The 13491-nt window shown below is 32.1% G+C and overlaps 1 protein-coding gene across 3 annotated transcripts in view; it reads right to left on the reverse strand.

The window, feature by feature from the left end:
• Positions 1-236: 236 nt before the first annotated feature.
• Positions 237-13491, reverse strand: part of LOC117106676 — a 24514-nt gene continuing 11259 nt past the window's right edge. For 2 of the 3 annotated variants that reach the window (XM_033248077.1, XM_033248079.1), the window contains exons 3-9: positions 11014-11124; positions 10191-10298; positions 4605-4721; positions 2145-2247; positions 1265-1430; positions 716-816; positions 237-631 (exon numbers count right to left, since the gene is read on the reverse strand). In XM_033248077.1, coding sequence (XP_033103968.1) covers positions 282-631; positions 716-816; positions 1265-1430; positions 2145-2247; positions 4605-4721; positions 10191-10298; positions 11014-11124 — 1056 coding nt within the window. In that variant the 3' untranslated portion in view covers positions 237-281. The remainder of the gene's footprint in view (positions 632-715; positions 817-1264; positions 1431-2144; positions 2248-4604; positions 4722-10190; positions 10299-11013; positions 11125-13491) is intronic. The other variant, XM_033248078.1, reaches the window with a different exon arrangement.

Below are 13491 nucleotides of genomic sequence, written 5' to 3' on the forward strand. Positions count from 1 at the left end.
TCATCTTTGTTTGTGCTGTTCCTTGCTGTTTCTTTTTTGTGACAAATAAATGAACGAGTAAACATCTGTGATGTACAATGAGCTTGACTGCAAGACATTGTTTACAGCGGATAATAATAAATTATTATCCAATTAATATAAGCAGGAGATAAACTGTCTCTTATACACATCTAGATGTGTATAAGAGACAGATATACAGAAGAACAACAATGCATGCTGTGGGAGACATTGAGTCTCAGTGACGAAGGCTGAAATAATGCAAATCTACTAAAAACGTGTCATTAAATCCCACAGTTGTAATAATTTATCTGATCATCTGTTGAAGACACTCTGAACACACATACTATTACTATATTATGTCCTACCTCAACTGGAACAGGCACAGATGGCAATACAGGTGTAGAGGAGGTAACTGGTTTCCTGCGACCATCTTTTTTAGTTAACCGCTGAAATACACGTACAAAGACATTTGATTTTTTAGGGGCATGTACAAGTGGAGGTACAGGTGTTGACTTTCCTGCTGATGCCTGTACTGGTTCAGCTGCCTCTACTTGGCTTCCTTTTTGTTTCAGTTTCTCGGCAACTTTACTTTCTAATGCATTATCAAATATATCTTTGATCCGATCACATTCTATAAAAGATAAAGAAATTCATCAAAGCTTGAGTCAAAACAAATGAGAATAGGATTTTAAAGTTAAATTGTTTCTTGTCATACCGTCCATGTCCTCTGCCTCTTTCCAAACACTACTTATATCAGTAGTTTGAAAAGCAGTGGTCAACACTATTCCATCAGTCGATGGTTCTTCTTCATTAAATCTGTGGAAAGAGCAGTGTAATTACTGCTTGAATTGTTGAATTGTATATGTACATATTGTAGTATTTAAGTGCCATGATTGGGTTGTGGTTACATGGAGGAGTAGATACAAGATAACTTTATTGTCAGAAAGGAAACTACATTTGAATATTACATCGCATGAACAATTTTAAGAAGTCAAACATATAAATATAAAGGATGTGTTCGATATAAATTACGACATACAGTCTATAGTACAATATATACAACAAACATGCTGTTGGATGTATGGGTAATGACAATTAAGTACATGCATGTTTGAAACAATAATATTTATGTGGCATCATACTGTATTTTTTTTTTAAATATATAGAAAACAAATAAAATACAATACTTGTATAAAAAAGTACAGCAATACAGCAACATTTATATTGGAAATCCATTGACAGATACAGCACTTCGGAAACTTACGTTCTTTCAAGCAGAGTGTTTACCAAACAAGTCTTTCCCACCCCCTCTTTGCCTGTCACCATTAATCGTGCATGGTTTACCGTGATCCTTCCTTCTTGTAATTCCTCATTAAAAACCTTCAGAGCCTCACTGCCTCTGGCTAAAATTACCTCTGGAACTACATAGTCTATTTTACAAAGGCAAAATATTGTTTTTTAACAATAAAAGTACAAAGAAAAAACATAAACAGGTTAAATGTGAATAAAAATCTTTTAAAATGTTAAAATAATTAAGAAAACACAATCCTAAGGCAAATGACTCATTATTATAAAATTTCAAAAATATTATTATAATAGAAATGGATATAGGGAAATAATCATTTATAAAAAATAAGATGATTTGCTTATTGTCTTAAAAATATTATCATTTTCACCGTTATTGTCATAATCATCATCAATACTGTATTAAAACAAATAATAATAATAATAATAACATTTATAAGTTGACTCTTATGATATTCTAGATCAAAATTATTTGGGTGATATGAAATACCGAAGTAGGTACATGGGCTTAATGAATATTTTAACTTTGAATGTTAAATATTTAATTTATTGTAAGTATTTGTTTTCTGTGAAGGTACCAAACTTTAAAAGTTCACTTTTGGTGTGTCCCATCTCATCTTTGTTTGTGCTGTTCCTTGCTGTTTCTTTTTTGTGACAAATAAATGAAATGACCCACAAGGAGTAAACATCAGTGATGTACAATGAGCTTGACTGCAAGACATTATTTACAGCGGATAATAATAAATTATTATCCAATTAATATAATCAGGAAATAAAATAACATTGACCTACAGGTAATAAACAATAACATGAATAATTAAATTGTATTAACTGCTCACCTTGCAGAAGTTGCAAGACTTCTTCCTTGTGTTTTTCTCTATTTGTAGAATCATACTCCTCACATTCATTCTGTATATAGAGGTCACGTGGCGTCTCATTGTCCTGTAAAAATAATAACACATAAAACTTAAAACAAATCAATATCGATCATTCTACTTTAAAAAATACTTCATGGAAAGTATCACGCAAAAATAATCACAAGAAGTATCCTAAAAGAAATATTATATGTACATATCAGTGCAATTTTCTTTTATATCTTGCAAAGATTGAATCATAAGTATTGATTATAAGACCATTCCCTTAACAACACAATCGCTTGTTGTGCTAATATTACTGTACCGGTGGTCTTCAGAATCTTTGTCAATCAATCAAGCAGCAACAACAGCTATTTAAATAACTCAAGCAAGAATAGATCTAGGATGGGGAGAAGTGAATATTGTGGATAACCTTTCCCACAAAAATACATAGGCCTAGACAAGAGCAATCCCTTTATACCAAGTAATAGAAACAAAGTTAACATTTCTAAAGTCAAGATGCTTTGTGGAGTGGTTTACATTTTACCAAATAACCTACAATTAAGCTCATCTCATTCCCACCCTCATTCACCCCAGCCATGGACTCTCTTCTCTCATATTAGGCTCCACTACTGATACTGTGCTGCTGTTTATGTAATCATTATCATCATATTATCAAACAATTTCATCTGGTCTTGTTGATATTATCCATCAACAGAAAAGCCAGAATTATTTTATTTATTTGTATGAGACTTCAACATCATTAACAGACCTCAGAATGTGGAAAGTTCTGGGGTCAGGCCTCCATGAACAACCTGTATACACTACCTAGCCATCCTCCATTCTTTAATCCTAGATCAGCCACTGCTCAAGCTGTAAGCAAATTTTTTATATTATTTTTTGAATTGGTCTTATTTTCTGAATTGGTCTTATTTTCATCTTCCACATCACCAATGGAACTGCAATCACCTTCATATTCAAGATTGCTTGTATTATCATTAACCAAACATGTGATGAAATAAATTCTTTTTGCCTGCTGCATAAAATGAAAGACATGGACAAACAGTAAAAGGCAATTCAATTATTGATAAATATTGAAAACAACAAACGGATACAATATAATAATAATGTACCTATAGGATTGGATTTATTTGGTGTAAACACCAAGGATAGCCCACAAAAGTCTAGAAGACGACTTATTTCCAGTGGGGTCCTTCTGGTGGTGATTGGGCAGTACACCGGGAGACAATCCCTACTCTTTTCTGAAAAGTGTACTGCGTTCTTTAACGTGCACATGGGCCATATGCACACAGGACCAACGGCTTAAACGTCTCATCCGAATGACGGTGCGCTATTGTAACTTGTATTTCAGCCCTCTAGCTGAATCACAAGGAGAGGCAGCGATGGGAATTGAACCGGGGACCTAGAGATCTCCATGGTTCAGCGCACACACAACGGCTACCACCAGATTATCTTTTTTTTTTTTTTTTTTTTTTTTTATTCATCTTCAAAAAAACATGACAAAGACATTCAAGGCACAAGGAAAGGAACAGTAAAACGTTAGTCATTCCTTATTTATAACATTCTCATTTCATTTTTAACAAATCATTTTTTCTCTTGTAGATATCATTTTAAATCTGTGGAAGTACCTTATTTTAATTTAACATTAAACACAATAGTAGTAGGTATAACCTCCTTTACTTTAAACAGAAAAACATTAGAAATGAGTATACAAGGTAGAGGTACGTGGATTATTTGCACAATTTCAGATAAAATTCAAGCCCATAACAATGTTTAATTTATAGCAAGTTAGAATCTAAACACTCAATCCACAGAAGAAACTAAATATTTTCAGTGGTGCTCCCGCAAAAAGTATACTAAGATGAACTATGAAACATATGCAAAAAACCAGACAAACTTTAAATGGGAAGGAGTACAGTATATGGAATTAAATTATTATTTTGAAAGAATTCAGAAAAGGTTTCAGTAATAGCTTTCTTTTAACAATACAAGGCCTTTTTTTGGGAAGGGGGGGGGGGCTGTTGTCATATAAATTTGAAGCCAGATCTAAAAGTAAACATGTATAAACAGGAAAACACAAATAACCACCACCAGATTAGCCGACTTAGCTAAGCTGCTCATATCTACTAAAGCTATCATCACCATCTACTTCAGAATCATCATCACGATCCAAACCATCACCTTTGGAATCATTGGAAGCATCATCATCATTAAATTATTAAAACACTCAAAATTTATGTATTAATATAAATTATTAGTATTATTATTAATATTACTATGTTTATACTGTAGGGATATCTCCAAAATACAATTTACACCAACATATTGTATTTCTTATCTAATAGCAGGAATCATGTGACATCCATACAATTATACAAATTTGAATGACATTATTTACTCCACTATATATCTTGTATATTTTACCTTATTCTCTATATTTACATCAGCCCCGGCATCCAAAAGAAGTCTTGCAATGTCAAGGTGATCTCTGAATATATGTTTGGTTTTTAACAGCTTGTGAAGTGGAGTCTCTTGCCACTGTAACACATTGGAAACAAAGAGAGTGAATCAATAAATGACAGCTCATATGATCATATTAATCAACATTCAAAGGAAATCCACTCTTATTCTTAATTTGTAAACATTAATAATATAAAACTAGATTTTAACTCGTCACTGAGGACGAGTTTGGTGATCCGCCGTACTTTGACACTCAGGAACTGAATGAGTTGGTAGGAATACAAACAAATGTAATTTTTTTCTGCTTGATTCTCTCGCCCGGTTCATCACTTTTAAGGATGTAACCTCGGGAGAAGTATTTATTTTTTTTTTATTCAGTAATTACTTTAATTTTTTTATTGTTTGTATCATGTTATGCAAATTGCAATATTTTTTGTATGAATATATTTCATATGAATTGAAATAAAAGTGATTTAACATCAACATTCAATGACTATAAATCAACATAATTAAAAGAATGTAATACAAATAATGTAAAATAGTAATTTAAGCAATCATATTCGGTGGAGTATGCAGGTCATTAGGACCTTTGTGGATATGTCCCTACCAGCGATGTATACTTCAGTAGCTGTCTCTTATACACATCTAGATGTGTATAAGAGACAGACATTCAATGAGTATAAATCAACACAATTAAGAGAAATTGTGATACAAATAATGTAAAATAGTAATTTAAACAATCATATTTGGTGGGGTATGTTCATTAGGACCTTTGTGGAATGTCCCTACCAGCGATGTATACTTCAGTAGCTGTCTCTTATACACATCTAGATGTGTATAAGAGACAGACATTCAATGAGTATAAATCAACACAATTAAGAGAAATTGTGATACAAATAATGTAAAATAGTAATTTAAACAATCATATTTGGTGGGGTATGTTCATTAGGACCTTTGTGGAATGTCCCTACCAGCGATGTATACTTCAGTAGCTGTCTCTTATACACATCTAGATGTGTATAAGAGACAGACATTCAATGAGTATAAATCAACACAATTAAGAGAAATTGTGATACAAATAATGTAAAATAGTAATTTAAACAATCATATTTGGTGGGGTATGTTCATTAGGACCTTTGTGGAATGTCCCTACCAGCGATGTATACTTCAGTAGCTGTCTCTTATACACATCTAGATGTGTATAAGAGACAGACATTCAATGAGTATAAATCAACACAATTAAGAGAAATTGTGATACAAATAATGTAAAATAGTAATTTAAACAATCATATTTGGTGGGGTATGTTCATTAGGACCTTTGTGGAATGTCCCTACCAGCGATGTATACTTCAGTAGCTGTCTCTTATACACATCTAGATGTGTATAAGAGACAGACATTCAATGAGTATAAATCAACACAATTAAGAGAAATTGTGATACAAATAATGTAAAATAGTAATTTAAACAATCATATTTGGTGGGGTATGTTCATTAGGACCTTTGTGGAATGTCCCTACCAGCGATGTATACTTCAGTAGCTGTCTCTTATACACATCTAGATGTGTATAAGAGACAGACATTCAATGAGTATAAATCAACACAATTAAGAGAAATTGTGATACAAATAATGTAAAATAGTAATTTAAACAATCATATTTGGTGGGGTATGTTCATTAGGACCTTTGTGGAATGTCCCTACCAGCGATGTATACTTCAGTAGCTGTCTCTTATACACATCTAGATGTGTATAAGAGACAGACATTCAATGAGTATAAATCAACACAATTAAGAGAAATTGTGATACAAATAATGTAAAATAGTAATTTAAACAATCATATTTGGTGGGGTATGTTCATTAGGACCTTTGTGGAATGTCCCTACCAGCGATGTATACTTCAGTAGCTGTCTCTTATACACATCTAGATGTGTATAAGAGACAGACATTCAATGAGTATAAATCAACACAATTAAGAGAAATTGTGATACAAATAATGTAAAATAGTAATTTAAACAATCATATTTGGTGGGGTATGTTCATTAGGACCTTTGTGGAATGTCCCTACCAGCGATGTATACTTCAGTAGCTGTCTCTTATACACATCTAGATGTGTATAAGAGACAGACATTCAATGAGTATAAATCAACACAATTAAGAGAAATTGTGATACAAATAATGTAAAATAGTAATTTAAACAATCATATTTGGTGGGGTATGTTCATTAGGACCTTTGTGGAATGTCCCTACCAGCGATGTATACTTCAGTAGCTGTCTCTTATACACATCTAGATGTGTATAAGAGACAGACATTCAATGAGTATAAATCAACACAATTAAGAGAAATTGTGATACAAATAATGTAAAATAGTAATTTAAACAATCATATTTGGTGGGGTATGTTCATTAGGACCTTTGTGGAATGTCCCTACCAGCGATGTATACTTCAGTAGCTGTCTCTTATACACATCTAGATGTGTATAAGAGACAGACATTCAATGAGTATAAATCAACACAATTAAGAGAAATTGTGATACAAATAATGTAAAATAGTAATTTAAACAATCATATTTGGTGGGGTATGTTCATTAGGACCTTTGTGGAATGTCCCTACCAGCGATGTATACTTCAGTAGCTGTCTCTTATACACATCTAGATGTGTATAAGAGACAGACATTCAATGAGTATAAATCAACACAATTAAGAGAAATTGTGATACAAATAATGTAAAATAGTAATTTAAACAATCATATTTGGTGGGGTATGTTCATTAGGACCTTTGTGGAATGTCCCTACCAGCGATGTATACTTCAGTAGCTGTCTCTTATACACATCTAGATGTGTATAAGAGACAGACATTCAATGAGTATAAATCAACACAATTAAGAGAAATTGTGATACAAATAATGTAAAATAGTAATTTAAACAATCATATTTGGTGGGGTATGTTCATTAGGACCTTTGTGGAATGTCCCTACCAGCGATGTATACTTCAGTAGCTGTCTCTTATACACATCTAGATGTGTATAAGAGACAGACATTCAATGAGTATAAATCAACACAATTAAGAGAAATTGTGATACAAATAATGTAAAATAGTAATTTAAACAATCATATTTGGTGGGGTATGTTCATTAGGACCTTTGTGGAATGTCCCTACCAGCGATGTATACTTCAGTAGCTGTCTCTTATACACATCTAGATGTGTATAAGAGACAGACATTCAATGAGTATAAATCAACACAATTAAGAGAAATTGTGATACAAATAATGTAAAATAGTAATTTAAACAATCATATTTGGTGGGGTATGTTCATTAGGACCTTTGTGGAATGTCCCTACCAGCGATGTATACTTCAGTAGCTGTCTCTTATACACATCTAGATGTGTATAAGAGACAGACATTCAATGAGTATAAATCAACACAATTAAGAGAAATTGTGATACAAATAATGTAAAATAGTAATTTAAACAATCATATTTGGTGGGGTATGTTCATTAGGACCTTTGTGGAATGTCCCTACCAGCGATGTATACTTCAGTAGCTGTCTCTTATACACATCTAGATGTGTATAAGAGACAGACATTCAATGAGTATAAATCAACACAATTAAGAGAAATTGTGATACAAATAATGTAAAATAGTAATTTAAACAATCATATTTGGTGGGGTATGTTCATTAGGACCTTTGTGGAATGTCCCTACCAGCGATGTATACTTCAGTAGCTGTCTCTTATACACATCTAGATGTGTATAAGAGACAGACATTCAATGAGTATAAATCAACACAATTAAGAGAAATTGTGATACAAATAATGTAAAATAGTAATTTAAACAATCATATTTGGTGGGGTATGTTCATTAGGACCTTTGTGGAATGTCCCTACCAGCGATGTATACTTCAGTAGCTGTCTCTTATACACATCTAGATGTGTATAAGAGACAGACATTCAATGAGTATAAATCAACACAATTAAGAGAAATTGTGATACAAATAATGTAAAATAGTAATTTAAACAATCATATTTGGTGGGGTATGTTCATTAGGACCTTTGTGGAATGTCCCTACCAGCGATGTATACTTCAGTAGCTGTCTCTTATACACATCTAGATGTGTATAAGAGACAGACATTCAATGAGTATAAATCAACACAATTAAGAGAAATTGTGATACAAATAATGTAAAATAGTAATTTAAACAATCATATTTGGTGGGGTATGTTCATTAGGACCTTTGTGGAATGTCCCTACCAGCGATGTATACTTCAGTAGCTGTCTCTTATACACATCTAGATGTGTATAAGAGACAGACATTCAATGAGTATAAATCAACACAATTAAGAGAAATTGTGATACAAATAATGTAAAATAGTAATTTAAACAATCATATTTGGTGGGGTATGTTCATTAGGACCTTTGTGGAATGTCCCTACCAGCGATGTATACTTCAGTAGCTGTCTCTTATACACATCTAGATGTGTATAAGAGACAGACATTCAATGAGTATAAATCAACACAATTAAGAGAAATTGTGATACAAATAATGTAAAATAGTAATTTAAACAATCATATTTGGTGGGGTATGTTCATTAGGACCTTTGTGGAATGTCCCTACCAGCGATGTATACTTCAGTAGCTGTCTCTTATACACATCTAGATGTGTATAAGAGACAGACATTCAATGAGTATAAATTCATAAAATCCATTGGTTTGATTATCAGCATAATAACATAATAATGTTAAATCATAAGTATTAGTATTACTAACTCGCAAAAAAACATTATTAACTAACACAAACGTAATAAAATCCACTGTTTTCCCCCAAGAAATCATGGATACAGTAGCAATAGATTACAATAGGGAGATTATTGTTAACCACACACACATAGCATACGCACAGCTCTGTGCCTATTTGGCGTTCCATACAAATATATTACGGCCGAACAAGGTACGGCCGAAACGGACGTCATTCAATATACCCTGGCCTAGTAGACGGTAGGTGTAGGCCTAGCCTTGGATAGTCTAGCGTTGACCTCCTGTTTAATGAAACAAACCTTTAGTCCTAGGCCTAACTAAGACTTAATAGGAGTATGCCTATAATAATAATAGTAATTACATCATTCATAAGACATAGGCAGCTCGACTCCACCAGCCAGGCCTTGCATTTCACAGCAGCCTTCTATAGACAAGTGTCACCGTCAGACAGGCCTTAATAAAGTGCCAAGGTCTGTGACCTAAATAACACGTAAAAGTTTCAAATAATGTGTCTGGGCCTAGCCTAGCTCTCAGTAGGGCATCGAATTGGCTCCACAAAAAAACCCGTTGAAGTATTAAAAACTAAAACCATATTAAGAGGTCTATATTTCACGAAAAATATAAATTAGTATTTTTTAATTGTTATCATTTAATTATTTATTGTTATTTATTATGTCTTGGCTATTAACAATGATAATGAAATTGTGATAAATGCTTGTGATGATGGATTAATAAATTTGAAGATGGTGAATTGTCATTTAGTGTTTATAATGAATAATGTGTTGTTTCCTATACGTACCCGCTTGTCTTGCAAATTGACATTGCGTGCAGAAATCATCAGAGATTCTCTCATTTCCTGTGCATAGCCGAGTTTTGCAATGCGATGTAGAGTACAATCACCAAGGTACTACACAGTGAACAAGGAATATGAAAACAGAGAATACAACACATCATCTCTTTAAAAATATTTTTTAGGTAATTTAATTTTATGGAGTATCTAATTAAAATTGCAAATTTATTGAATTCAGTGCTCAATACAGATCAAAACAAGATCAAACACGATTGCGAAATTTTCAGGTAAAGCAAACTACTGTATAAACCAACTTTTTTACATTCATTTTGCTGTATCACACAACATGGACGCCCTATGTTTTGTACATGTTAAATCATCATTTAAAAAAAAAAAAAAAAATTAGGTATTGTACTTTTTATGGATAATTTAATGAAAATTATAATAATTATATGCAGTGTTAAATGTGGACCAAAACAACACCAAACATGAATGGGAATTTTTTATGTAAACCTGATTTCCAGCAATTTTAGACAAGTTTTTTTGGCCCATGATGAACTGCTGTCACTCAGTTAAGCAATGTAAAGAAATGTTATTTTTACACGTTAACGATGCGGAAATTTAAACAATAAATGATCAATATTGATCGCAAAATACAATAAAATATCATATTTATATTGTGGATAAAGGATTAAAATATGTTTTAAGTGTAATAAATTGTTGTTAGGTAAGAATTGATGTAGAGTGGTGTATGGTATGTTGTGTATAGATGCTGTGTTGTTGTATTTTGTGTGTTGATGTCGTAATTGTAATGATACATAATTCTACTCACCCAGTTGTCCACGTAGTCCACGGCTTCTGCCGTCGCTGATTTCAAACTCCCAGCGACGACATCACGTGGTGGGCTTTGCCACACAATCTGATATAATAACGACCAGCCGAGCTACGAAAACAACAAAATACGATGATAACAAAACACATTCAACTATCACACATACACAAAATATCACATATAAACACAACTTAATCACATCATAATTACATTAAATAATCACAATCAATTAAATATTCAAATATTATTACAAATTAACTAACAGTTTAAAGCTAAATCGTTTAAAATTGTAAATTTTAGCATTTTTTTTCTGAACGCTTTCCCCTTCTTTTGCATTGAAAATTGTTTAATTCATTTAGGGTTTTGTTCAGATCATAATTTTTTTATGAATTTTGTATTTTTAACATTCTAGATATATTTCTTTTGTATAAAGGTTTGAAAAGAATACAGACAATGATATGTTTTATCCACTAGTTAACATTTTTCTTTATCATTAGGCCTATACTGACTTCAGATAAAATTCCCTATTCTTTATCATTAGATACATAAAATCTGTTATCCCATCTGTTCGGAATCATATTTTTTTTTAAGCTATATTTTTATGATCATATTTGATTTTCTCTTGAGTAGAGTTTTAAAAGTAATCCAAACACATATATGTTTTAACGAATAATTAATGATTTTACCAAGCTTTAAACCTATGCTATTTTCAGACAAAATCTGCCTATTCTTCATTGGATAGGGCCTACTATGGCCATGGGCTCCTATCTGTTCGGAATCATAATTTTTTCGAAATATGATATTTTAAACCTCGTAACTGGCTTTCTCTTGATTAGAGTTTTATAACAAATACAAATACTTATATATTATATTGATTAACTAAAAAAATTTAAAGCATCTTATACAAACTTCAGACAAAAATGTGTTTATTCTTTATCATTAGATACATACACATATTAATTTATAATTCTGTTTGGAATAACAATTTGTTTTGTATATGATATTTTATTTTTTGAATTAAAAACTCAAAGTGTTTTCTAGCATAACATAGAATATTTTGTTATCAATTACATGGTACAGCCGACAATATAATGGAGTTACTACACAGTATCATGGTAAGCATCGGACTCTAGAGGGCGCCAGACTAGTATTTTTGGTTATCAGATGATCGTCGCTCGTCTAAATTTACTGTGAAACCGAACCAATAGCTAGTAATTTAATGCAGGCCTATTTTATTTTTGTATGTTTCTTTACTTATGTATGCACCATGCATTTTGTATGAGTGCTACTGTAATCAAAGTGGATCCAATAATTGATTGATTGATTGACCGTGTTTGGGGACATTAAGCCTACATTATTGATAGCCAGATCCATTGACTTCACATTTAATTGATAAAGGCATGGTAACAGAAATTAAATATTTCGTGGTTAACAATTACATAGTTAGTAGGTCTGGTTTTAGATTGAAATTTCCAACACGTAAGAAACAGAAAATGATTTATTCCCGACTCCATTCGTATAACTTTATGGAAAAACATATCTCTCTACTTTAATTATTTATGTTAGGAAAATTTTAAATACAATATCAATCAATTCTTTTGATGTGCAATTATACACACTGGGGCGTATTTTTTAAGTTCATGAAGAAGTCTCCAGTTACTTTGTATAAGATCAATCCCACAATAATTTAAATAAATTAATCCCACAGTTTTGTAATCTTAAAAAAATTTTTTAATTGTTTTACATGTAATAATCATTTGATGAATATATATATATATACATATATATATATATATATATATATAGGCATATATAGCCAGAACAGTATCTGTCTCTTATACACATCTAGATGTGTATAAGAGACAGATATATATATATATAGGCATATATAAATTAAATGGTGGTTCCAGTTGCGGTGGAAGGTCTCCAGTCAAAGAGAGCCAGCCCTCCCGACCGAAAAAGTATCAATGCAATTCGTTTGGGAGGAAAAACAATCTATGTTACTTTTACCGAACGAGGCCGTGCAATCGATTACGAACCTTCAGCATTCAAAATCTCTACATTTCCAGGGCTTTCGGGCCCGGGGCGCCCCCCGGTCCCCCTTAGAGGTTCCAGGACATCGCCCCTTCCCTACCATCGGTTAAATCTTGGCTCCACCATTTTTCTTTTGTAATGATTTTTCATAAAGTATAACAAGTTGCTTACAACTTTGAGATTATCTTTTGGCCAGCAAGATCAACTCTAAAAATAATTTGGGCCTTCAAATAAATTAATCAAGAGCCAAGGGCATAGTCCATACATGATTGGATTGTAGTTTTATAAAAAATATTTAAGAGTGATTAAGTAAAAAAATGCTATATCCAATATAGTCTTATTTAATTTGCGAAATGGTTATTCCCGAATACAAAGATTTTATCAATACGGTCCTACTTCTACTTATAATTTCAATTTTGCTAGAAATTAAGATGGTTTATGGTC

Source organism: Anneissia japonica, unplaced genomic scaffold (genome assembly GCF_011630105.1).
Source record: "Anneissia japonica isolate Jap-2015-1 unplaced genomic scaffold, ASM1163010v1 scaffold111_len187536_cov110, whole genome shotgun sequence".
NCBI classification, from domain to species: domain Eukaryota; kingdom Metazoa; phylum Echinodermata; class Crinoidea; order Comatulida; family Comatulidae; genus Anneissia; species Anneissia japonica.